The sequence below is a fragment of the Mustela erminea genome, chromosome X, assembly GCF_009829155.1.
Source record: "Mustela erminea isolate mMusErm1 chromosome X, mMusErm1.Pri, whole genome shotgun sequence".
Taxonomy (NCBI): Eukaryota; Metazoa; Chordata; class Mammalia; order Carnivora; family Mustelidae; genus Mustela; species Mustela erminea.
Window position 1 is genome coordinate 92,717,933 of NC_045635.1, and position 25,017 is coordinate 92,742,949.

General features: G+C 42.1%; 1 protein-coding gene across 5 annotated transcripts in view; it reads right to left on the reverse strand.

The window, feature by feature from the left end:
* DCX (doublecortin) overlaps positions 1-25,017 on the reverse strand; it is a 108,512-nt gene that overhangs the window by 29,687 nt on the left and 53,808 nt on the right. For 3 of the 5 annotated variants that reach the window (XM_032330829.1, XM_032330826.1, XM_032330825.1), the window contains exons 4-5: positions 4,876-4,978; positions 2,737-2,874 (exon numbers count right to left, since the gene is read on the reverse strand). In XM_032330829.1, coding sequence (XP_032186720.1) covers positions 2,737-2,874; positions 4,876-4,978 — 241 coding nt within the window. The remainder of the gene's footprint in view (positions 1-2,736; positions 2,875-4,875; positions 4,979-25,017) is intronic. The other 2 variants (XM_032330828.1, XM_032330827.1) reach the window with 1 other exon arrangement.

Genomic DNA, 25,017 nt, shown 5'->3' on the forward strand with positions numbered 1-25,017 from the left:
TGTGGTTTTGGTATCCACCAAGTCAAGTCTCCTTTCCCTGCCTCAAATTGGGTTACTCTTTTTATCTTGTATGTGTAAATCTCTACTCGTTCCTTCTTTTCGGCAAGGGAGTTCTGAGGAGCAAAAGCAGATCTTGCTTGCCTTTGTCTGGGTTGGAATCTATTATAACTCCTTTTAATTGACAATTATCCATTGAGTCCTAATGTATTCTTTCTTGATCTCTAGTATCTTAGAGTCAGTGAGGTACATAGTTTCTAGAAGGGAAATTCTGCAGGCAGTGCTGATGATCAATAACTTGACATATGTTTAAGCTGTGTTTAATTACAGGTGGTTGTGTTCACATGTGCTGGATAACCCACCTGGATACAGTCTGCAGAGAATCTACTGACTTCAAGCTGCTGCTGTCTCAGCATTTTTAACTAATAGGTTACGTGGTGGTTTAAAAATAGGTCCACAAATTGTTGGCAGTCTAAAAACAAGTCCACCTTCCCTCAAGAGGTGAAGACTGATTATTCTTTCCTTGACTATGGGCCAGACTTAATGATTGCTTTTAATGAATAGACTAAAACAAAACTGATAGTATGTGGCCTTGGAAACTAGATCATGAAAGGCACTACATATTCCTTGTTCACTCTCCTGAATCACTCTCTGGGAGAAGATCCTGTTCACGGCTATCTTGGAAGCAGATCCCACAGTCCCCATTGAACCTTCAGATGACTGCGGCCCCCACTGACACTTTGACCTCAACTTATGACAGATCCTGAGCCAGAGGGAACTGCAAAGTTAAGCAATCCAAAATTCCTAACCCACAGAAATGATAAAATAATAAATGTTTGTTGTCTTAAGCCATTAAGTTTGGGGGTAATTTGTTTCATAGCAAGAGATAAATAATATAGATTAGAAATCGCAGAAGTGGTCAGTGATATTTCTGAAAAAAATGATTGGTTAAGCAGTTATTGCCAGAGTTTATGAATCTTGACCAAGTGTTTAAAGTCTATTTTTTTTTGCAAAGCCCTGCCTAGAATTTGTACAAATAATTTCATTTTTAACCCAAGTGTTAAAACCTAGGTCTTCATAGTGTAACCCATATAAATTAACTTAAATAGATTCATTTGTTGTTTTGTACACTTCACCAAAATATCACCAAACACATGCACTTTTGTTCCTCTAGCAAATATTCCCTAAAAGCCAACTAAGTCTCTAGCACCACACTGGGTGAACTAGGCACTCTTACACATCTCCTCATTCACAAACATTATTTGAGCATCGGCTAGGACCCAGGCAATGTGCACAGCACTGAGGATACAAAATGAACATGACATCTTGCCCTTGAGGGGCCCAGTATTTAGTCGGGGGAGGGGATAGTAGACAGGTAGATACAGACTTTACAACACAGTGTGGTGAATACTACCCCAGATACATGAAGAACATGCTCTGATAGTGCATAGAATGGGAACTATTTCTATTTGATGTGTTGAATGATGAACAGACATTTTCAAGCAGAGAGGAGTGGTCGGCTCTAGGGACAGCATTCAAGGAGCAGGGAAATGGGATGAGCAAAGACATGGAAGTATGAAAATCTCAAGCTGCCTCCTCTTCACAGTTTAGTTCCTTCTGCCCGAGTGGAAAAAAATATGGCTGGTGCTGTGCATGTTCCTGGCAGCATGAAGCCAGCAGGACAGGCTGTTTTTCTAGGCCATGAGCATTTCAAAGCGAACAGGCTGCTCAAGCTGCCTCAAACCGAAGAAGAGAGAAAGGGCATTTGTGCTCTTTGCCCCAAAGCTCCCAGACTCCCAGGCTAGAAGAATTTTCATGGTCAGTCGAGCCTTGGGGTGAAGGATGTGAGTCCTCTGGACTGTACAATTGCCTTCCCATGAAGAATTCACACTGTCTGCCCCTGACTTTACTAAGTTTCTAAACTTCAACTTCTGTGGCCTTTTACCTTTCAGATCAGTGTCACTCAAACTGTGGGTGCAAGCTTTTGCACCCGAACTTAAAAGAACACACTGCTGCTTTTCTTTAAAAAAAAAAAAAAAAAGTCAGCTGAAGTAAATGTTTGCTTAGTGGCATAATTTGCATTTGGCACAAGCTTCTAGTCTTGTCACAGACTGATAAATAGTTCATGCATTGGCAGTGATCCATAGACCACATTTTTTTTTTTTTTGATCACTCACTATCCACTAATTAAAATCCTGTGTGACAAATCTCTGTGTTTCCTTTCAGAACCTGGCCTATGTAATTTTTTTTTCTTATTGTGAGAATGATGCAAATGATTTCTTTTCTCTTTCTGTTTTGACTTCTACAAAGTTCAAAGTCAAATTTGAAGCTCAAGCGTGTCAACTCTGTTGACACTTCAGGGTGGCAATATTTTTTTTACATTTTTGTTTTCGATTTTGATTTTCTATTTCAAGTTTATGCTTGACTTGATTATTTCCTTGACTCTGCTTTTGTGGGATGATGTTGAAGATGATGACTATGAAAACAAACATGACAATAAGCATTACAGCAAGCATGACAAAAAGGCCAGATTTCTGGTCTGAACCCATCTGAGTAGAATCGGGGGTCATAGCTGTGTCTCCATGACTCCAAACAAGTTTGGCTGGATAGTCTCTGAACTGAGAGAGTTGGTATCATGGAGACACAATGGTGTTCATGAGGAACTCATTCCCCTGCATGCAGAGGGTGTGGGCCTCCGTAAATGAAGTTAGCGTGCACAGTTAGGAGAAGAGCACTCACCGTCTTGGTCGTTACCTGAGTCAGCTGGAGACTTGCTCCGGCGCATAGGGCCGGGGCTCTTAGCTGAACTCTTCTGAGGTGTTGGAGATGCCTTTGGGCCCGCTGTGGCCGATGGGTTTCCCTTCATGACTCGGCATTCTGGTAGAAAAGAACAGACGGTGCAGTAAAGCCAGGGGAGAAATGAGCCTTTGGCATATTACCAACTTCTAGAAACTAGAATAACCAGCATGGGCCAAAGTACCCAATGGTTCAGGACTACGAGGTGGTCCTCATTGTTGGTAGGAATGATGGCCCTGAGCGAGGAGGCATGGGAGAAACTTTCAGAATTCATCTGGGCCAAGCCAGGTGTTTAAATCCCTGGATTATGGAAACAAGGGAAGAAGTTGAAAAGCAGGTTGAGTGGGTTATTAAATAGTCAACTCGATCATTTGTGGGCACCCAGGCCACGTCTTAGAATAGCACCTGTTGACATAATGAATTAATTTCCTTGAAGAAGAGATTGACAGCTCTGAGGCTGCAGCCACACAGATGAAACATTCATGAGTAATTTAAAGGAAGAAGAGGGAGTTGCCATTTACTGTTTATTACATGCCATCTATTGTAATAGGCATATTAGGGATGTCATGTCACTTTATAACTAGGCACTAACACCACTACCACCATGCATTTGCAGATCTTTTTTTGATTTTCAATGTGCATGATCATAAATCCCTGTGTTGGTTTAATAAATCAAAGATTCAGCAATGACTCTGTCGCTCAGAGCTTATAGAAAGCTCTTGGGTGTATAGGGGCATCTGCCAAATGTTTCTGCTACTTGCCTCAACTTCAGTCTGCCATGCTTGGGGTACCTTTCCTATGCAGGTCACTCAGAGTCCCTACTGTGGTAATTTGGGGACACTGATCGTGCTAATGCATTAGGAGAATTATCATACTTGCTTTGCTGATGAGACTGTAAAGAGTGTAAGCCTCTTGCTTAGGGCCACGAAGCAAGGAAACAGCAAAACTAGGACTAGCAACCAAGTCTCCTAAGTCCCAATCTAGTGTTCTTTACAGTGTAGTTTTTCCAGCCTTGTGCCATGATGCTCAACATGGAACCACATGGCTAGGTAGAGGGCAGTCTTTTCTTTGGACACTTCCTTGTCACTTCCTACTTGAAGATATATTGAAATATCAATTACCCACAAAGATTAGGGAATCCTTTCTGACAAACTGAGTTTTTTGGGGGAAACTAAGTTAAGTAGAAAGCTCATTTTTGTTTGTTTTACTTCTTGTTTTGGTTGATGAACTTCAGGGATCACTGTCCAGAGCTGCAGATATAAAAGGTATAGGAAATGGGAGATATCCTGGGATTTGCTTAGCTGTTTTATGGCTATTTGTCTCTTCTCAAAGTGAACACAGCAGAAATGCCACCTTGGTCAGGGTCCTTGTCACTCAAGCTGTTGGTAAAGTCTATATTAATACAATTCAGTTTGTTTTTCTCACATGTTACCCTCATATTTGGGAAGATGTTTTGGATGTGTCTTCCCATCAGGATCATATCCTAACCTTGTTGCTGTATGAGCTAATTCACCATTAACTTCCACATGGAACTTGGACTCAAGCAAAGGGAGGTGGGCAGATGTTTACCTCCTTCCTGAGATTAACAACCTCTGGAATCTTGAGTCACAAAGCAGGGGGAATGGGGCAGCAAGCCAGAAAGCAGGAAGAGGGGAAAGATTTGACACTAAGAACACAGTGGAAAATCTTTCTAAAATGGAACCATCGATATGAGCCAAGTCACTGGAGGATGTTGACTAGAAAAAAGTTATACATATAATATCCAAGTTCTGACTCCAAATGTTCCTTCCCATAGTTTGATTGCACCTGTCAGCCCATGTGACACAATATATGGTTCGAGAAATATAGTCACTATTGGGGCTGAGAGTGAGTTTTATTGAGTTTGGAGGCTGGGAATCTGGGACATTTAGTAAACATTTCACTTAGTGACTCATGTAGCCCAACATAGAGGAGAATGAATAACAATATTTGCCCTTGAGGGTCTGTGCATGAATGTTCTCTGGGCCATATGAACCCATGGAAATACTAAGGGATAGAAGGAGGGTGAACAATGGAGCAACAAAGTCCAGTGGTTGTGCTTACCATTTTCATCCAGAGAAAAGTCATCCTGAGCATAGCGAAACTTTTCAGGACCACAGGCAATAAACACATCGTCATCACCAAAGAAATCATGGAGACAGGTTACCTGTGGAGAGAGCGGAGACATTGGATTTATATGTATAATCTTGTGACAATAAACTTAATATCATTTTGGTGGGGCGGGGTGGGGGAGAAGCTTCACATCTGGGCCATCATATTAAGCCCCAGGGATCTTCATTTTTCAAACTACCAGGCTCACAGTCTCCATTATAACCCCCAGTGAATAAAGATACAGAGGAATGCTATTGTCTTTCCATGTTTCATATGTGGTAGTCTTGTTTCCACTGCCTTAAGAATAACTTCAAGACTAGGGTGCCCGGGTGGCTCAGTCATTTAAGCATCTGATTCTTGGTTTCGGCTCTGGTCATGATCTCAGGTTCATGAGATTGAACCCCAAGTCGGGCTCCATGTTGGGCACTGGGCCTGTTTAAGATTCTCTCTCCCTCTCCCTCTGTCCTTCCCCACTCATGTGTCTCCACTGAAGAAGAAAAACAACAACAACAAAAATTTCAAGACCATGTCCAAAGGGAATGTCTCTGCTTTTGAATAAAGGTTCACAAGTATCTGGACCTGCAAATGTTACTTTTCTCAGAGCTTCAAAGACAAAGCTCCTAGCCCAACTCTGGGGCCAAAGGTGTAAGCCAAGTCAGATGAGAAAGTTCTTCTGAGCCACATAGACAGACCCTCTGGCTGACCAAAATGTGGAAGTTCCTCTCTTCATCTCCATGAGTTTTGAAAGAAGGGTACCATTTCCTTACTGACTTGGACCCAGGAAATTGGAATTTTGCTAAAAATAGATCAAGAACATGGATGTGGCCCAGAACACCATTCCTCCCTCAAGAACAAGGGGGAAAGCTGCCCTGACCACTTAAAAATTAATCAAGAGCAATGAGTCACCATAGGTTTGAGGCTCTGCTGGTAAAGCCATGTTCCCAGGATCCTTCCTACCCTATAGTGCGCTATGCATTGCTGCTTCTCCACAACAGAGTGATAGTCTCCCTAACCCGTTTTCTGTACAAAGAAATGAGGGTCCCTGGGAAAGTATGCTCCTCCCTGCAGTTTCTCCACTTCTCAGCTTCCTAATTACATCTGATAATTAGTCCAGCACACCAGGGAAATCCCAGGAGAAACCATAGAGTCAAAACATTCTTATCCCAATCCTTAACTTAAAAGTGTTCAAAGCTCCTAATTGTTCTAAGCTACCCATTCAAGCTGCCAGCAATGGCTTTCCAAAGGCACAGTGCTCACAAACTAATAACAGCTTTCTTGGGGCAGAGAGCAATATTTCACATTTGAAAAAATGTTTATATTAGTAACGTCATCCCCCACCCAGGGTCTATTCTATCCTTGCCCACCCAGCCAAGATGATTGCAAGATTTACACGAAGTGAGAGATGCTTAGATTATCCCCATTATCTCAGCCTCCCAATCATCCAGGAGATGCCAAGACAAGGGAGGGAGACTTGGAGGATTGCCAGTGTTGCTACCATTAAGCCTCTTCCCAGCCCTGAGTCCTGACCTCATCAAACAGGCCAACATCTCTCTTCAACCCACTTGTCCCTCACCCATTCATCCTGTGATCACATAATGACAATTAAGAGCTACCACTAACTGAATATTTATTCTGTGACAGGCAGTCTGCTAAGTACTTCCAAATCTTTCATCTCATTTTACTCCCACCCCAAATTCTAGAGGTTGATATTATTGTCATCGCTGTCTCACAGATGAGAAAACTGAGGCCCAGAGACAATACATGGATGACTCAGGTGGAAAGTAATGAAGCTGAACAAAAGCAGATCCATCCAACTCCAAAGACTGTGCTTTGGGCCATGCAGTAATACAAAGTACTCATGCATATTTCAGGCACTGGGGAGACACAGATGTGTAAGCCTCAGTCCATGACTTCATGGAGTTCACAGTCTGATGGAGTGAGATACTCAACAGAGTGCCATGAATGCTAGGATGTAGCATCTCAATGTAGTGTCATGAATAGTAGGATAGGAGTATCTGTAGGTACCGTGGGAACTTCTTAGTACCATATCCAAATGACACAGTTATTGGCTGGCACTGTTAGTTCAGTCAGCATCCTCCAAATTGCCCTGGTGGCAAAGCCAATGACAGAAGTTACATGGCTTTGCACCCTGCTGCCGACTCCAGCTGATATCTTGGACCTTGGCTCAAGAAAATCTGAAGCCCCTAATTCTGATACATTGTGTGTCTCCAAACTGTTTACCGCCTGGTGCCTCCTTGACCCTGAAAATCTCTGCAAAGTCCCCGTGCTCAAGGTTGGCCCTGGACCTGACTTAAGTTTTAGTTATGGGTTTAGGGAAACCTCATCCTTGAGTATCCCTCTGGTAGTAGCCTCCAGGAAGTAGCACTTTGTTTCAAGACCTGCCTATATTCTTATGAGTATTCCCCTCATCCTTCCCAAGTTTCCTGAATCTAACAATCAAGTTTATCCCTTTTTCTATATCTCTCCATGGTTCCTGGTGGAGTGCTTATCACATAGTGAGAATTTAGCAAGGGCTGTTTTTGCCTCAACCAAATGTAAAGAAAATAAGAGGCAGACTTTGTAAGGACATACAAAGGCAAAAAATGTTGGAACAAAAAAGAAATTTTTTATTGGCAGACAACAGGAGCTAACATTGAAAGGTTTTTGAAAGGTAACACTAATACACAAATTTAGGAATAAGAAAGGAATAATTATTATACATTCAGAAGTTCTTCTTTGCAGAAATATGCTAATTAGCTTGAAAATTTAGATGAAATGAATGATTTTAAAGGAAAATGTAAATAATGAGAGTGACTCCAGAAGAACTAGAAAAAATTTCAACCAACACCTAGCCATGAAAAGAATTGAGCAAACGCTTCAAAAGTCCACCCTGCCCCAAAAAGGCACCAGAACATTCATTTTGGAGGTGTTTGTGGAAATTCCTTCCCAAGAAGAAAATCCAAAAGCTCAAAAAGCAGTCATTGCAGTGACACGCCATGATATCCTACTGTAAGACAACAAAGCCCTCACAGATTGCTCTGGGCATTGCTGTTACCATGACCCACCCTCCTTCAACCCCAAGCCTTTTTGCCCCCACCCAGGCTCTGGGAAAAGCCTTTGGATAACCCCTCCTTTGGGGAGATTCTAAGAAAGGCAAAGCCCCCTATGCTTCTGACAAACTCATAATGGTGTGGCTGGCTTCTAAAACATGTATTTTGCAATCCAGCTGTTCAGCATCAGGTTTCTTGTGTGATCCCTCCCTACATTTTACCGGCTCCCAAATGTAGACAAGTTCACAGTGTGCCTGTGAATACCCAGCTTTTCCAAAGGCCTTGGATGCTGAGACACAACAGCTCTCCCTGCCTTTGTTACAAAGTTGAGGAAATAGAAGGCTTTCCATCCTAAATATGAGGAACCCAAAACACAAAGAGTCAAAGTGGCCCAAGGGTACAGAGATGGCTCATGGCAGAGTCGAGACTAGTGCTCAGGCTGTCTTGAGTCAATTCAGGACAAAGCAATTCAATTGCCTGAGAGGGGGTGCTTTTCCTAAAGCCCTGATGTCAAATGCTTACACAGAGTCTAAAACAGGAGAGTCCCCCTTTGTCCTAATCAGTGCTGGATACTCAATAGAACACTTTACTAGATAGAAAAGAGAAAGCATCTATATGGACTGTATGAGTCTACAGACAAGGAGATTCCCTTTTTAAAATTTTATTTATTTGTCAGAGAGAGAGAGAGAATGGAAGACAGAGAAAGAAGCAGGTTCCACACTGAGCAGGGAGCCAGATGAAGGACTCAATCCCAGGACCCTAGGATCATGATCTCAGCTGAAGGCAGATGCTCAACTGACTGAGCCACCCAAGGGTCCCAAGATAAGAAGATTCCTATTCAGTGCTGTAATTGGCAACCGAGTATGTGGCAGGGAAGGATGACAAGGAGAAAAAGGAGGATAAGGAGAAGAATGGAGTGTAAGAAATAATTTCCAAATGAAACTCACACTCACACCTGCTTTGTAAAATTCCATGGAGGTAAGGTGACAGAAAGTCCAGCTTCACTTACGTGGCAAATGAAAAATTTTGCAACTGAGTTTTTTGAGATAACATTTCTGTCATGAGGTGGCAAAAGAAGTGGTAAATCTAATAATCATTATGATACCACTTACAGCATCCTCAGAAATCAAGGGTCTTTGTGACATCAGCTTTTGCATGAGTCACACCTGAGTTTTTAAGTCAGGGACAAGAACAAAAAAGCATGATGCCTGTATTTGTAATTAATCAACTGTCAGCACAAAATCAATAAAATCAACCCATACTAACATGGAACCATTAATTCAAGTGTTCTTCATTTAAAGAAAAAAAAAAGAAAGACTGGCAGGCATATTATCTGCAAAAGACAAATTCACTCTGTAACTCAATTTTCAGCTTGATTAGACTCTCCACATATCCAGATGCTGGCAGTTAGTTCTTAAAGACAAATTTATTTATTTTGAGGTTGGGGTGTGGGACAGAGGGAGAGAGGGAGAGAGATAATCTTAAGCAGACTCTCCACTGAGCACAGAACCAAACACAGGACTCAATCTCATGATCCAGAGATCACAACCCTGAGCTTACCACCTGAGCTGAAACCAAGAGTTGGACACCTTAACTGGCTGAGCCATCCGGGTGCCCCCAGAAGTTAGGTCTTCTAGAGTAGATTCTCTATTTCATGATCTAAGTATGCAGCAAGAAATGCTATCTCAGGAAGTAAGGTCTTATATATGTATGCAACTCACTTTCAACATGCCAAATATTTTCACTGAAAGTTCAAATCCACTAATATTCATTCATGAAGTTCTTACTATGGCAAAGAACTCTGTGAGAGGTACACACATGGACAATAAAAGTACCCTGCTTTTGGAGTCACCAGCATAATAAGCAAGTCAGAACCACACAAATAATTGGAATATGAGGTAGGCTGTTAGCCCTATTACAGAGACATGAAGAGCAAGGGGAGCACAGAAGACAAAGAAAACAATTCTAATCATGAGAAGTGGGAAAGAAGGTGACAGAGGAGAAGATTCCAAAGAATCTGAGTCTTGAGGGATGTGTAGAATACAGGTGGATGGAGATAGGAGTAAAGGATATTCTAGGTAACTTCATCAAGGCAGGAACTGGTCTTTTCTCAAAAGCCCTAGAAAAGAAGACCTGCATCTCATCAGCTATGGTCCCAGAGATTTTAACTCTCCAAAGCACAAGTGCCTGGACCCATCCACCAGCCTTGCAAACAAAGCATACAGTTGCCTACTGGTGAGATGCAGAGTGAAGGGAAGGGCAGAGAGTGCCTATGGGAAGAGGTGTGGCCTCAGTGGTGAAGAAGAGGGAATCTTGCGGCAAGGAAGACAAACCACACTGATTCTCCAGTCTTGCCAACAGTGTGCCCAGTGCATGGAGAGAGTGGCTGGCAAGCTTTGCAAAATGAGTTAATGAAAGATTCAGTAAACATTACAGATGCAGCTTTTTCTAAAAGTTACCACCATTCTTATTCTGGAACATTTCCTGCCTGCAGCCCTGGTGGGGCTCCAGAGGTTGGCGTAGGGTTGGCTTGGTGAGCTGAGACAATGTTTCTGAGACCACGGTGGCTTTCTTACCAACGTTGTTTTCCTATAGTTACCTTGAAGTCTTACTTGTGGTTTCTCATGACAGCATTTTTGCCTTGGTAAACAGCTCCTTGGTTCTGCAGGACCTCCATTGGCACAGATATGTTTATTCAATGCCTTGAACTTCCCTAAAATCTCTGGTGACAAAATAACAATGCCACTTGCATTTGTAAAATATTTTTACCATTTTCAAATTACCTCTATATTTATAGTATCTTATGTTCTCTTCCACACTTCCAGTTCTCCCCTTGACCCAATCCGACCAGGCTTCCATCTCCCTCACTCTACAAGGCTGCTCTTGTCAAAGTCAACAATGATTTCCATGTTGTCAGAGCCCACAGTCACATCTCTGGATTCATCTTACTCAACCTCCTAGCAATACCGGGCATAAGGTGAGCAAGTCCTCATCCTTAAATACTTACCTCTCTCCACTTCTGTGATCCCACAGTGTTCTGGGTTTTCTCCCACCTCAACCACCTTTGCTGGATTCTCTTTTTCTTCCAGACTGCTCCATTTTTGAAAGCCCTAGTACTCAGTTCTCAGATATCCTTTCTTCTTTTTCTTCCCCTCTCTTCTTTATTTCCGTTTATTTACTAGGTCATCATGTCCAGCCCCCAAGGCTTTACATACTATCTATATACTGATGACTCACACATTAATATCGCTAGGCCCTTCTTATCATTGAACTCCAGACTCATATTCAACTGCCTTCTTGAGAGCTCCACTTAACCAAGATGGAGGAATGGGCATCCCAAATTTAAATCTGTCCAAGACTAAACTCATTTCTCCTCCTCCTCTAAATGGTACCACAATTCCTCCAGTTGCCCAAATCTAAAACTTAAAAGTCATTTGTTACTAGTGGTTACATTTCCCCCTCCGTGTTGTCACTGGCCTAGTCCAGCGGGTTAAGTACAATAGCCCCATAACTGGTACAATAGCCAGTACAATAGCCTAGTACAATAGCCTCATAACTGGTGTCTTAGCAGCACATCCTCACAACCCCATACACATACACTCATATGGCTCTCCCTACCATGGCCAAGACTGTACTTCACAATTTTATTTTGCTCTTATTTTTTAAAAGATTATTTATTGGGACATCTGGGTGGCTCAGTTGGTTAAGAGACTGACTTTGGCTCAGGTCATGATCCCAGCATCCTGGGATCGAGTCCCACATCACGCTCCTTGTTCAGCAGGGAGCCTGCTTCTCCTTCTGCCTCTGTCTGCCATTCTGTCTGCCTGTGCTCCTCTCTCTCTCTCTCTCTGACAAATAAATTTAAAATCTTTTTTTGAAAAGATTATTTGGGGCGCCTGGGTGGCTCAGTGGGTTAAAGCCTATGCCTTCGGCTCAGGTCGTGATCCCAGGGTCCTGGGGTCGAGCCCCACATCGGGCTCTCTGCTCAGCAGGGAGCCTGCTTCCTCCTCTCTCTCTGCCTGCCTCTCTGCCTACTTGTGATCTGTCAAATAAATTTTTAAAAAAACTTAAAAAAATTCATTTAAAAAAGATTATTTATTTATTTATTTGACACAGAGTGAGAGAGAGAGAGAGACAGCGAGAGAGGGAACACAAGCAGGGAGAGTGGGAGAGGGAGAAGCAGGCAGGCTTCCCCACTGAGGAGGGAGCCCAATGTGGGGTTTGATCCCAGGGTGCTGGGACCATGACCTAAGACAAAGACAGACACTTAAAGACTAAGCCACCCAGGCACCCCTGTACTTCATAATTTTAATCAGTCATATCACTCTTCTGTTTAAAATCCTTCAGCCTGTCCATTTTAGAGAGAATAAACTCTGAGCTTTTGACCTTGGCTCTACTTTTATACATTTATACCTATACTTTTATACCTATGTCTTATACCAAACATGCTAGCCAGCTCCAGTCAGACTACCTGCTTTCTGCCACTCAAACATATCAAGACCTTTCGTCCTCCTGGGCCTTCACTCTGGAAGCTTCCTGTACCTGGAGAATGGAATATCTTCCAGGATGTTCACAGAGCTAGCTGCCTCTTGACAATCAGATCTAAAGAATCACGTATATAAGTCTGTGCAACCCTCAATTTATGTGCTGTTGTTGCTTAGACTCTTAGTTCTTTTATTTTTTATTTAAGATTTTATTTATTTATTTGACAGAGAGAGATCACAAGTAGGCAGAGAGGCAGGCAGAGAGAGAGGAAGGGAAGCAGGCTCCCCGCTGAGCAGAGAGCCTGATGTGGGACTGGATCCCAGGACCCTGAGACCATGACCTGCGCCAAAGGCAGCGGCTTAACCCACTGAGCCACACAGGCGCCCACTCTTAGTTCTTTTATTTCACTCCACAAATTAGTTATTATTGTGTGACTTTATACAGTTAATACTGTTCAGATTTACCTACATATTTACCAGTTTATTTGCTCACCATTCCTTGTTACATATTAGATCATCCCCCAGGGTCATGTCCAAATCCAGCATGTGGTAGGCCCTCCTAGTCTTTCTTTCATGCCTCAACCTCACCTTTATATTTTCCACCTTCTTATCTCTCAATATTCCATTCTGGAAAAAAAAAAATCTTCATATCTGCCAGTTCACTCTTTCTCTCTTCAGATGTGTTTAATTTGCTGTTTGGCCCACTCACTGAATTCTATTTCATTTTTCCCCAAAATTTGCCTGGTCATAGCTGATAATCTCTTTCTTATCCCATTTTGATTACATGTTTTGTTTCTTGAAACAATCCATCTGGAGTTGTTTTATGTCCTCTATCTGATTAATTCTAGTATCTAAAGTCCTTGGGAATCCAAAACTGTTGTTTGAGCTAACTCTCCCTTGTGGTGGCTTGTTTTCTTATATGTTTGATAGATACATTTTTTTTTTTTCTTATCGTGAGCTCCTATTTGGTTGAGCTAGGTCTTGAGGAATATTGAGCGGTCTAGATTTGGGTTGCTTTCCTCCAAAAAAGATGTAAATTTGCTTCTGACAGGTGCCAAGAGGCACTAACAATATGGGGCCACCTTTCTCAGTAGTGCTTTCCCTCGTGACATGAAGACCATAGATTTGAACTCCAGACCTGTGTTAGAACAAGCTTTGTGCTGCAAACTCTCAAGGGAAGGCTGTTCCACTCTGCAGCATTCACACCCAAAGACACAGACCCTAAATTAGTCACTCTCATAATCCATTTCAATAAAAGCTCCTCAAGGAAGCTGATGAGACAAAATGAATGATCCACAAAATGAAACAATTCCTTCACACTACACTCCCTGGTTCCAGTAGTTTATTTGTTTGGTCCTTCCCCCACATTGACTACCTTCTTGGTGATCAGAGATCTTAAAAGGACTTTCTGTGGCCCCTGCACAATTTTTACTTTGCAGGGGTGGCAGCAGCTTTGAGGCTAGTGGCCCAAGCTCAGACTCACAGAAATCTGCATTTGACCAAGCATCGTGGTCTGACACACTTTCGTCTTTTACTTTTAGTTTATCTATTATATATAGTCATAGCCAAAGGACTGAATATTTTGCCTTCTCTTATTAGCTTGCACTTCCTTAGAGATGCTTAGGGCAAGGAATGGGGAAAGGACACATAGCTTCCAAGCCTTCTGAGTGTGTCGCTCTCCCTGCCTCTCTGTGTGTTCACCAAGGGAGAAGCTCTCCTAAAATTTTCTTTTTTGCTTTTTTATGGAGGCTTCTTTACACAGGCATGATTGATTACATCATTGGCCATTGGTGATCCATTCAATATCCAGCCCCTCTCCCCTCTCCAGAGATGGGGGGGTGGGACTAAAATTTCCACTACAAATCACTGGGTTGATTCTCTCCTCAACCAGCCCATATCCTTAGGTGGTTTCCCAAAGTCTCCTCATTAACATAAGAAAAGACACATTTGTCACTCATCCCTTAGGATATTTAGGGTATCTAATATTATATTATATTTAATATCTAAAGTAATTTTTAGGCACTCTTTGAGAGAAACAGGACAAAGACCAAATATATATATTTCTTATAAATAGCATTATCACAACATAAGACCCAGCACTTCCACTTCTAGGTATATACAAAATAAAAATTTAAAGCAGTGAACTGAATAGATCCTTGTATGCCATGTTCATTAGAGCATTATTTACAATAGCCCAAAGGTAGAAAGAATCCAAGTGTCCAGCAATGGAGGGATGGATAAACTAAATACTTACAAAGGAATCACACAGTACTCATACAATCCAACCACAAAAGGAATGCCTCTGATACATGTGGCCTGGACCTTGCAAACATTATGCCAAATGAAATAACCCAGACACAAAAGGACAAACACTGTTTGATTCTACTTACATGAGATATCTAGAAGAGACAAAATCATTGAGATGCAAAGTAAACCAGAAGTTCCCAGAAGCTAAGGGAAAGGGTGACTGGGTAGTTATTACTTCATACTTACATAATTTTTGTCAAGGGTGATGAAAAAGTTCTTGAACTGGTGAGTAGTGATTGTTGAACAACACTGTGAGTATAATTCATCCCACTGAATTACACATATAAAATGGTTAAATGGTGAATCTTTGTAATCTATATTTTACCACAATTAAAACCCCCTAGTAATGTAATACACCCAAAAATCCCTGAATGCTTTCTAGTTATATGTATAAAACAATGAGCTGTCAAGCTGCTGCCCCAACTAAAGACAATTTATTAAGCACTTTAGTTGCCCTATGAGTTTTGTCCTATCTCACTCTTTCATCCTTCAAAGCATCTACTTCTTGAAGCCACTGACTATATCTCTGATTTCCTTTGTCTTGCTTAGCTTTAACATGTGACCCATCCCGAGGGCCTTAGGAAACAGTGTCCACTGGATGCTTGTGGGGGGAGAGATGGATATTCTGTTCCCACTGTCTTGCACCACCCTCTGGGAATTCTATGCCCCTCTGCAAGCTGGTCTACCTATTTCTATGTCACGTCACAGTGAGGCTAACTCCCTCTGATCCCCTAGCACTAGACCTGACTTGGCTATTCTTTTCCTCGTCTGGTGAAGAGTGACTGGTCCTTAGAAGCTCTTCTCATCCGTCTCTGGAATGTATAATAGCACGTAAAACTTCAGGAATAGATTGAGTTTATGTCAACAGATTTCGCAGAGCCATTGGAAGGTGACTCTCCTTCCACCTTCCTTCTGGAATTTCCCTGGCAAAACTGAAATCCAGATCTCCGCTGGGCTATCAGTTCTCCAGATGATTCTTTCTGCCTTTAAAAACAACTTATCTCTGAATGGCCAAAGGTCATAATGACCTTTTGTTGTTTTGCATTTGTCAAATGATCTCACCTCCATTACCTCATTTGGTTCATTAGCCCCATTTTTTTTTAAATTAACGAAGCATGAAAGCCCATCAAGGTTAAATGACTTGGGCAAGACCTCAGGGCTGGTTAGTACAGAGTTGATACTAGGCCTCAGGACTTCTTCTTTCACTCTGACACATGGGTTACCTAAGTTACACAGCAAAAACATTTATTTCCTAGGTGAGGAGACCTGGGTAGGGAAATCCAGTAGGGCACTCTGGGTAGTATGAAAATATCTATGCCCTGGGGAGGGGAGAGCATAGAAGGGGAGATGGGAAGGAGCAAGACTTTCTATTCTATTTTCCAGAAGATGGTTGTGATTTAATAACCTGAGCTAGGCAGTGCCAGCTCCCCTGGAAGCCTGGCAACCCCTCAATGCTCAAGGGTGTTTTTTCCTTAGCTTTTCTTTGCCATTTTCCAAGAGTCTCTGTGTCAGCTCCCACTGGGGGCCTCGTAGGGATGAGAACAGCTGCAGAGGCACTGGAGTTGGGCTGCTGAGTCCATGCCCAGGACCGACACCTGCCCTTCCACAGGGCCCTGGGGACAAGTTGGCTCAGAGAAACAGGGACGAGACAGAACTCCATTCATCAGAGAGAACTGGGGTGGAAAAACCCTGCTTGATCCCTTGGCACCACTAAGCTCTAAGGTTGGCCCTGAGCCCCACACAAGTCCAGATTCTGTTCAGCAGGGTCAATTAAAATAAGAGAGTTTACTTGTAGAGCCCATTGCAGTGATCAGTTGCATTTAACAAGTTATCTGGTGTCTGCTATGCATGAAGTACAGTGGGAATATGGCTTTGGAATTCAGTAGAGAAAGGAAAAGTTTGTTTCAAAAAGGAAGTTAATATCTTATTAGATCCTTGGGTGAAATCCTGCCTTTGACTCACTGTGGAATCAGATAATTTGCTTTCTCTCTGGGTCCGAGTTTCCCCTGCTGTTAAGGTGAGGGTGCTGCTCTGGAACCTTTCGAGGTCTGTGACTTTTTTGTGTTACAAGCCCTTTGGAGAATTTGATGAAAGCTATGGATCTTCTCAGAAAAATGCATATATGTAGATAGATAGCTAATTTTTCATATCATTTCAGGGCTTAAATATTTCCCTGAAGCCCATCTATAGATCCTAAGAACCCCTGGACTAGTTGATTTCCGAGGTCTCTTCTAGCTCTGACAGTTTCTGCAACATTCCAAGTTGGACACAGTTAATGAGCAGAGACACCAGGGCCCGAATGCTGGCAGCTGTGGTGGAATCCCAGAGGCTTAACTGTTCCCCCCCTTCCCAGGCTTCCTGAGACTCCAGTCCAAGGGAAGCAAAAGGATGTAAGCTCATTCTCTGCAAACTAAGTCCAAGGGAAGCAAAGGGGTGCAAACTGATTTACAGCAAACCAGGGACTGGAGTGTGCATCAGATGGTTGCCTCCCAGGATGCTGGAATTTAGCAAGGATATGAACTTTGTGGGAGAGAGTAGACATAAGAGCCATGGCCTCTAAATGTGCCTCAGTGGTTGGTTGGAGCAAGAACAAGAGCGTGGACTACCCAACTGGTAAGGAACATATAGCTCAGTTGCAAATGTTCTAACCTGGTGACTTAGGAGCTGATTCTCAATATGGCTGCCCAGAATGCTAATGGCCATAAACCTACTGCACTCCTTATATAATGTCCCTCCTTTATCAGACTAGATTTTAGTACTAAAAAAAAAATCAGGGGAGAAGAAAAGAAAGAGATTGGTTGGGTGTCCCAGGCAGGGTCCCAGTAAGAAATCCATGTCACATTCAGAGTGGATAAACCGAGTAGTTTAACAAAGGGAATTGCTTACAAAAGTATGGGCAGGGTACAAAGAAGCCACAGGGGATACAGCAGTATCCCAGGATTAGTAACAGTGGGGTCCATTATCACCCTTATTCCTGAGAGAGAGAGGGGAGGTGGAAGTTACCAGAACCCAGAGAAAGGAGAGAGCATAAAAATGATATGAAAAGAACTCCCTGATTGGTGCTATGACCTTCAGTCAAAAGACGCCCAACAACTTTTTAGGCAAGGGGCCAGGGAATAAATAGCTTAATGTTATTTTTCTCCTCTCTGCCAGTGTTCCCCATGAGCTAAACACAACCGGAATTCAGAAGACAAGGGAGCCTGTTGACATGGGTCAGCTTCCTAGGGCATGGAGCAGGACAGGGCAGGGTAGAAAGTAGAGAGCAAATCTGAAGAGAAAGGCCTGGGGAGGAGGTCTCTCACTGCAGGCAAGAGAAAGGAACTGTTATCATGGCCTTGAATGTGCCATCCACCCAGTGGGTTCCTGTAACATCTGGGCAAGAATAAACGAAGAGGTGTGAACTGCAATTAAGCAATGATGAAACCATTTTGCATATGTAAAAGCTTTTACATGTTTCATGCTGCTTTCACCTCACTGTCTTATCTGAGCTGTAAAATTACCATGTAAGCAAATGGGTGGTTCCAGCCTACATATGAGGAACCTGAAGCTCAGCCAAGGCAAGGTAATTTGCAAGCTCAAATGTCAATAAAGAGGAAGACAGGGAATAGAACGTGGATTTGGACTCCTGATCTATGGTTATTTGCACTATGCCCTATGGTCTTTTCTGTGTCATGTTTCAGTCCACAAAGCTGCTCTGACAGGCCTTTATAAGACTCCTACTACTGATAGATGTGAAAATCCACCACAAGGGATACAATGAGGAACAAAACTTCATGGACTGCTTCTTCACATTTTGAAAAAAGGGTCAGTATGATGTGGTGGTAAGAAAACAGGCTGAGTTGGAAGATAAATAAGTGGGTACAATATTCTCGCAACTATTATCCAGAGCAGAGATTCCTAGACTCAGCTCTTCCCCCATCCTCTCTCCTTTGTTTCTAGCCTCTGGGTGTCCTACCTCATCAGCTACGGACTTTAACTGAAGAGGATGCCATAGCTTGAAAGTCAGAAACAAATGGAAATGAAGAAGTAAAAGCCCAAGGCAAATAAGAAAACAGAAACGTACCATGCCTTTTAAATTCTATTGCAAAAAATAAAAACGTGTTTTCAAACTTATCCTAATTTGCATGCAAACCAAGAAGGAAAACCAGGAGCTGTTTATCCTTAAGTTTGCAATTAAGTAAGACTAGAGGAAAATTCTGAGGGTTCAGTGTTCTTAGGAACTACATAGTGCTTAATGGAAGAGCTGAGTCAGGCATTAGATGTGAAAGGACATTGGGGAAGGATGGAATTGTAGATGCCTCTGCCTGCAACCTTAAATTCCTTGTTCTAAGTATAATTAGAAGCCAGTGAATCCTAGAAAGTTCAAGACCAATGAGCTTTCACAATCCATGGATTCCAGAGCAGTTCTCAGCCCAGGGCCATTTTGCCTCCCTCTAACTCCCCTAAAGACATTGGGTAATATCTGGAGACATTTTGGGTTGCCACAACCTGGTGGTGGAGGTATTACTGACATCTGGTGGGTAGAGACCAGACTTGCTGCTAAATGTCTTACAATGCACAGAACAGAGCCACACAACAAAGAACTAAAGAAAGATCTGGGCCAAAACATCAATAGCACCAGGCTGGAGAAACCCTGCTCTAGGGCATCTGTCAACTGTCAAGATGTTACCTTTGCTACAACCATAACATTCTCCACTCCCCAGCTGTAAATATGGTCTCCTTGCTTCCACCTGTGGTTGGTAGACTGGCAACTCTCTAGAGCCAGCTCAATGTCAGCAGGCTATTGGGCTAAAGCAGAATTCATCTCATTTCTCAGGATGGTTTATTGTTGTTACCATTGTCCATTGCTATTGAGTTTTTGACCTTTCACCTTACTTTAACCCCACTAAGAAGCTTATTTCCTGGTTCCTAACTGCTTGGCTGGTTAATGACTCACAGCCTTCCTAGACCTCTGGGTTTTGCAAAGCCCTTGGCTCTTCTAGTCCTGGCATCTTTCCCAGGCTCTGAGGTCCAACTTCATCCATGGTTTCAGTACTCAGTACAACACTGCTTTACTCATTCCATTCTGCGACACCAAATGGAGTTTGGGCTGGTAATTACCCTGGATCAGTTGCCTCTTAAATCTGTGTGAGAAAGTTGCCAGTCCCAGGAAGGGAAAGACTCAATGAACTATCAACTAGTATAAGAGGTACTCCTTCTGTGACTGTCAAAAAAAGCTGTAAGAGAAAGATGGAGAAGGTGCTTTCTGATGAAGCATATTTCAGAAGACTTCTGTGTCAGTTGGCTTAAGGAGAGACAGAAAGACGTACTACACAATGTTGTTTTTAATCTCATCAAGCATGTACTTCATGTTGGGGGGAAAAAAACAATAAACGCTGAGGATAAACTGAGATCCCATAGTTGAGATAATGTCTGATTTGGTCCTTTCCCAAGTGTCAGTCTCATATGCATACAAAGGAGTACAAGAAAAGAATTTGGAACAACAACACAAAGTATGAGGATTATAGCCATGGAGGCAAGTAGGAGTAACTGCTGTATTGCTAACAAACTTTTACTTCTGAATTTTGAGACTCAGGGTGATATTGGTGCAAAGGGACTAGCTCCTTGTCCTGGTTCAGTCACACATTGCTATGTGATCATGCACAAGTCACTCACACTTTATTCCTCTTTTAAATGGAACTCATATTACTATAGCTGTATTTTTTTTCAACTTGGAACAAAAAAATAGTGCATATAAAAGTGTGTTGAAAAGCATTAGTGTTCTGTGAATGCAAATTATTATAATTATTTTCCAAAAGATGTGTGACCTAAGGGGAAATGAAGGTGGGTAAGGAGGGACCATACAAAGGTGGTAAAGTAAATCGGGTTTTGACAAAGACAAGGACAAAGAGGTAGAGATGCACAGGAGTGAGGGAGAAAGAGCCAGAGATAGAGAGAGAGACAGAGAATCTCATGTGAACTATCTTCATTGTGTTTCATAGCACCCAAGGACTAAAAGGAAAGTCTGCTGTTTTTCTCTGTTCCTACAAAACGCTTTACTTCTACATCCTGAACGTAGCTGTACCTATCTCCTTTTATAAAATCTCTACAGCAAAGGACTCCCTAACATGATTTGGTAATGAATTCCAGAATCGATCTTTTAGTCACAAAGTTTTTCTCAATCAATTACTCATTGAACAGCATTCACTGAGTGGTTATGAGAATTTAGCCACCACGGTAACCGTTGGGTAACAAGGAATAAGACACAGCTCTTGTCCTCGAGGAGCTGTCAGTCTGGTGGAAACTCCTTGGTTGAGTTCCTTCTGTCACAGTTTAATTCTTTTCTTGCCTCTGACTTACATTTAATGGTCTGAAAAGTTGACTTTGGGACCTTGTTTACACAAGCTTCTAAACTGACTCACAGTTCCAAGTTTTGAATCACAGCAATTGTTTTTTGAGCCTGTTAAGATTGAAAACTTACACAATTAAATTAGTTTCCCTTAAGAATGGGGGAAATAATCCAAGTCCAATATACTGACAACCAGTCCAACTGGTTGCTGGGAAAGGATGAGTTGATTGCCCATTTCTGAAAACTAATTTCTAGATGCTAGAGTATTCATAGCTTAATCTGCATCCTGCCCAAGGTTGTAGGTAATGCCTAGAGATGACTATAACTGAACCCTAAGAAATAAAGCTCTAATAGCAGACATCTCCTATCCCTTAACATTTGATAAAGGATGTCTGAGAGCCTTTGATGATCTTTTCAAAGCACTCTCTTCATGTAAACCATCTTTAACATTCCATTTCCACTTTCTTTTAGTTCACCTTCCCATTATGCAAATCACTTTGTTTAATGAGACAAATTGGTTCAAATGCATCTAAAAGTCAAATACACAAGGAAGTTAGGATGATTCCTGTGAGAAAGGGAGCTTCTCTGGCAACTCTCAAGGAGGCCAGGAGACAAAATCGTTCTCTGAAGACATCCAGGAGGAACAGCTAGTGAAACTTCTATATTCTCCCCCTCCTCACAAAAAGTCCTTTCTTTTTCCCCTCTTAAATCCATTCCACCTCCCACACAGAGAGGCAGGACTAGTGGCAAGTTTAAGCAGGAATGCAAATTGAGGGATGTGTACAGGAAGACAGAAATAGACTGTATAAAATGGCAGCCAGTGTGATCGCCTGGAAGGAGCTCAACTCAAACCTTTCCACTGAGAGCAAAGCAGCCCCTGTTTACAGTCATCCCTTGCATGGGCTGCTGGGTTCAGGAATCAGACTTTCAATGGTTGACAGCAACAGGACAACCCCTTGGAGGGCTGAGGGTCCACTTCTCACTGTCCCTCTTACTCAAATAAGTGGTAAGATCCACACAGAGGGGACAAGAACCCAATGAAGACCAGGCTTGTTGCAGCTTCCACAAAGCAAGCTCCAGCATGGGGTTCGGGAGACAAGCTACGGTCACTTGAATCCCATTTTTTCCACATTTACAGTGGATCAAGGGTCATTTAGTACATGGTTGGAACACAGCATTTGGATGAATTTCATTTTCCAGTCACTAAAGGTTAACCTTTTCAAAAATTCACTTGTACTTTGGTTCCAAATTTCGTTTAAGCAAAGATTTGGGGGAAAAAAACAGCTAAACATCAACCCCTGACTGTTTGCTATTCCCCTATCAAGGTAGAAAAAAATCATCATGTTATTGCAACATCTTTAGGATCGTGTTTTTGCACCCTCCCAGGCTAGCACAGGACTGGGCATCTAGGAGATTCACAGAACATTTATTTCTTTTTAGCATGCTAACGAATTGCCATTTTACTGTATTTGTGTGTGTGTGTGTGTGTGTGTGTGTGTGTGTGTCTCCAAAGCTGATCTCTCTCTTTCACATACATACAGCTTGAGGTACATCTGTGATTAACCTAATATTTCAATTTCTTGAAATTGTTTCCTGTTTTGCTTATTATCTCTGTCATTAACAGTTACTGACCTAGGCCCTCATCCGGAACTCAAGGGCAGATGTGCATTCTTCTGGTCATTTTTGTGCTGAGGTTATGCTTTAGCCATCCAACTTCAGCTCAGAGTAGACAAACTACAGCAAGAGGAGAACATGAAGCCAAAAGAAGGGGAAGGGAAGAGAGACAGGGAGAGCCATCTGAAATGCTTGCTGGGCCATAGTTCAGAGAAAACTGCCTTCCTAGACTTGGCTGTCGTTCTAGGCCAGGCCTCTGTCAATAACACATTTATTGGCCATCCTGACTTAAGCCTCTGATTTGCCCAATTCAAATATACTTTTTCCAAGAAACAGCTCTCCTAGTCATGGCCCCTGACCATGACAAACAATGCTGTTGAAAGGTCCGAGTGAATGGGGCCGTTTTCTCCAAATGAGTCACCACCACCTGGAAAGTTCTTGGAAAATGGAAGAGGCGCCAGAAGGCTAAAGACAAGAAAATGTTGTCCTACTTTTTGAAAAGGAAAAGAAGTTTATCTCAGAAAATATAAACCAATAATTAACTTGATGCTGATACCCAGAAAAATACTGCAAAAGGACTATTAGAATATTGTTTGTGAGAACTCAGGAGAAATTAGGTTCACCTAGACACAAATAAGGGTCAGCACAAGCCATGCCCAGCTACCTTTTCTTTTGATAAAACATCTAGATATCTGTGGGGGATATAAAAACATAGTTTCAAAAACATATTTGGGGTGTGTACTTACTATGCCCTGGGCCAGGGTTAGCAAAATACTTCCTTTCTGAGGCCATGGCAGAACTCATTGACCCCTCACAACACACTAGTGCTGAGTTCCTCCCTGCTGTGCAATCCTCCTCAGTAGGCAGTCACCGTAGTCCAGCCATCCCAGGCTCACTGTCTAGAGATGCAGGTAATACATAAGACCCTTTAAGAATTCATAAAATACTGAAGTATGCTAGTCATTAAAATTCTAGTATATTATAAACATGGGACCCATCAATTCTGTTTCAAAGAGGAGGATATGAGGGCATAATAACACTTCACAGAGAAGGTGACATTAGAAATGGCCTCAAAAATTGGGTCTCAATAGATGAGCATGAGTTCTCCAGGTAAAGGAGCAGAAATGCCATAAAATATAAGGCTGAAGTTTTTGAAGTTAGGTTTTGATTATGCATTTATTGCCAAATTGAAGAACTGGGAGTTTAATGTCAGTGAAATGAATTGTACCCTGCCAAACGAAATCAAATGATATTAAATGACAGAATCAAGATTTTAGAAAGTTTTCTGGGGCACCTGGATGGTTCAGTCGGTAGACCATGTGACTCGATCTGGGGTTGTGAGCTCAAGTGCCATGTTGGGTGTAGAGATTACTTGAAAATAAAATCTTTAAAAAAAGTTTTAGAAAGTTTTTTTTTTATAAAGGCAGGACTTATGGGCCAAAAGCAAAGATTTCTAATGTTCCTTTGTGTTCCAGGAGAGATTATATTTAATGCACTTAATAAATGTCAAGTTCCACATTTAGATTTCTGAAAATCAATTATATATGACGGAGCAAGATGAGTATTAACAGCAGCCCTAGGATTTTCATTGATCCCAAGGCTAATATGAGTCATTAAGGTGTGAGAGTTAATAGTGAGGAATAGAGTGACATAGTGAAAAGATCTCTGGAATGGGAGTTAAGAGACCTGAGTTTAGTTCTATCTATTTCACTAAGTCACTGTGTGACCTCAGCAAGTCACTTTGCCTCTCTAGGCCACACTGCCCTCTGAAGAAATCAGACTCAATTCATGGTTTTCCAACTATGCTTTTCAGATCCTTGGGATGCTTCTTGGGCTACCTTGGGGAATAAGAAGAAAGCTGACATGAAGTTTCTATGACCTCCCACCCTCTTTTCCATAAGAGAAACTCCACTTTTAAGTGTTTTAAGAATTAGGATTCTGGCTAAGATTTCATTTGCGAAAGAAATCATTACAGGGGCACCTGGGTGACTCAGTTGATCATGCATCTGCCTTCAGCTTGGGTCATGATCCTGGGGTCCTGGGATTGAGCCCCACATTGGGCTCCATGCTCAGGGGGGAGTCTGCTTCTTCCTCTGCCTCTCTCCTTTCTTATGCTCTCCCTCAAATAAAAAAATAAAGGATTCCATTGCAAAAAATAATATGTTAAAACCATGTAGCTCTAACATTGTAATTTTACAGGACATCGAGAGGAGTTTTATATGCAAATTAGTAAAAATTAGTTTCTCTATATGTACTCTGCAATGGTCAGACAACATCTGAACTCCCTTCCACTCTGGGCACCATGTTTTGA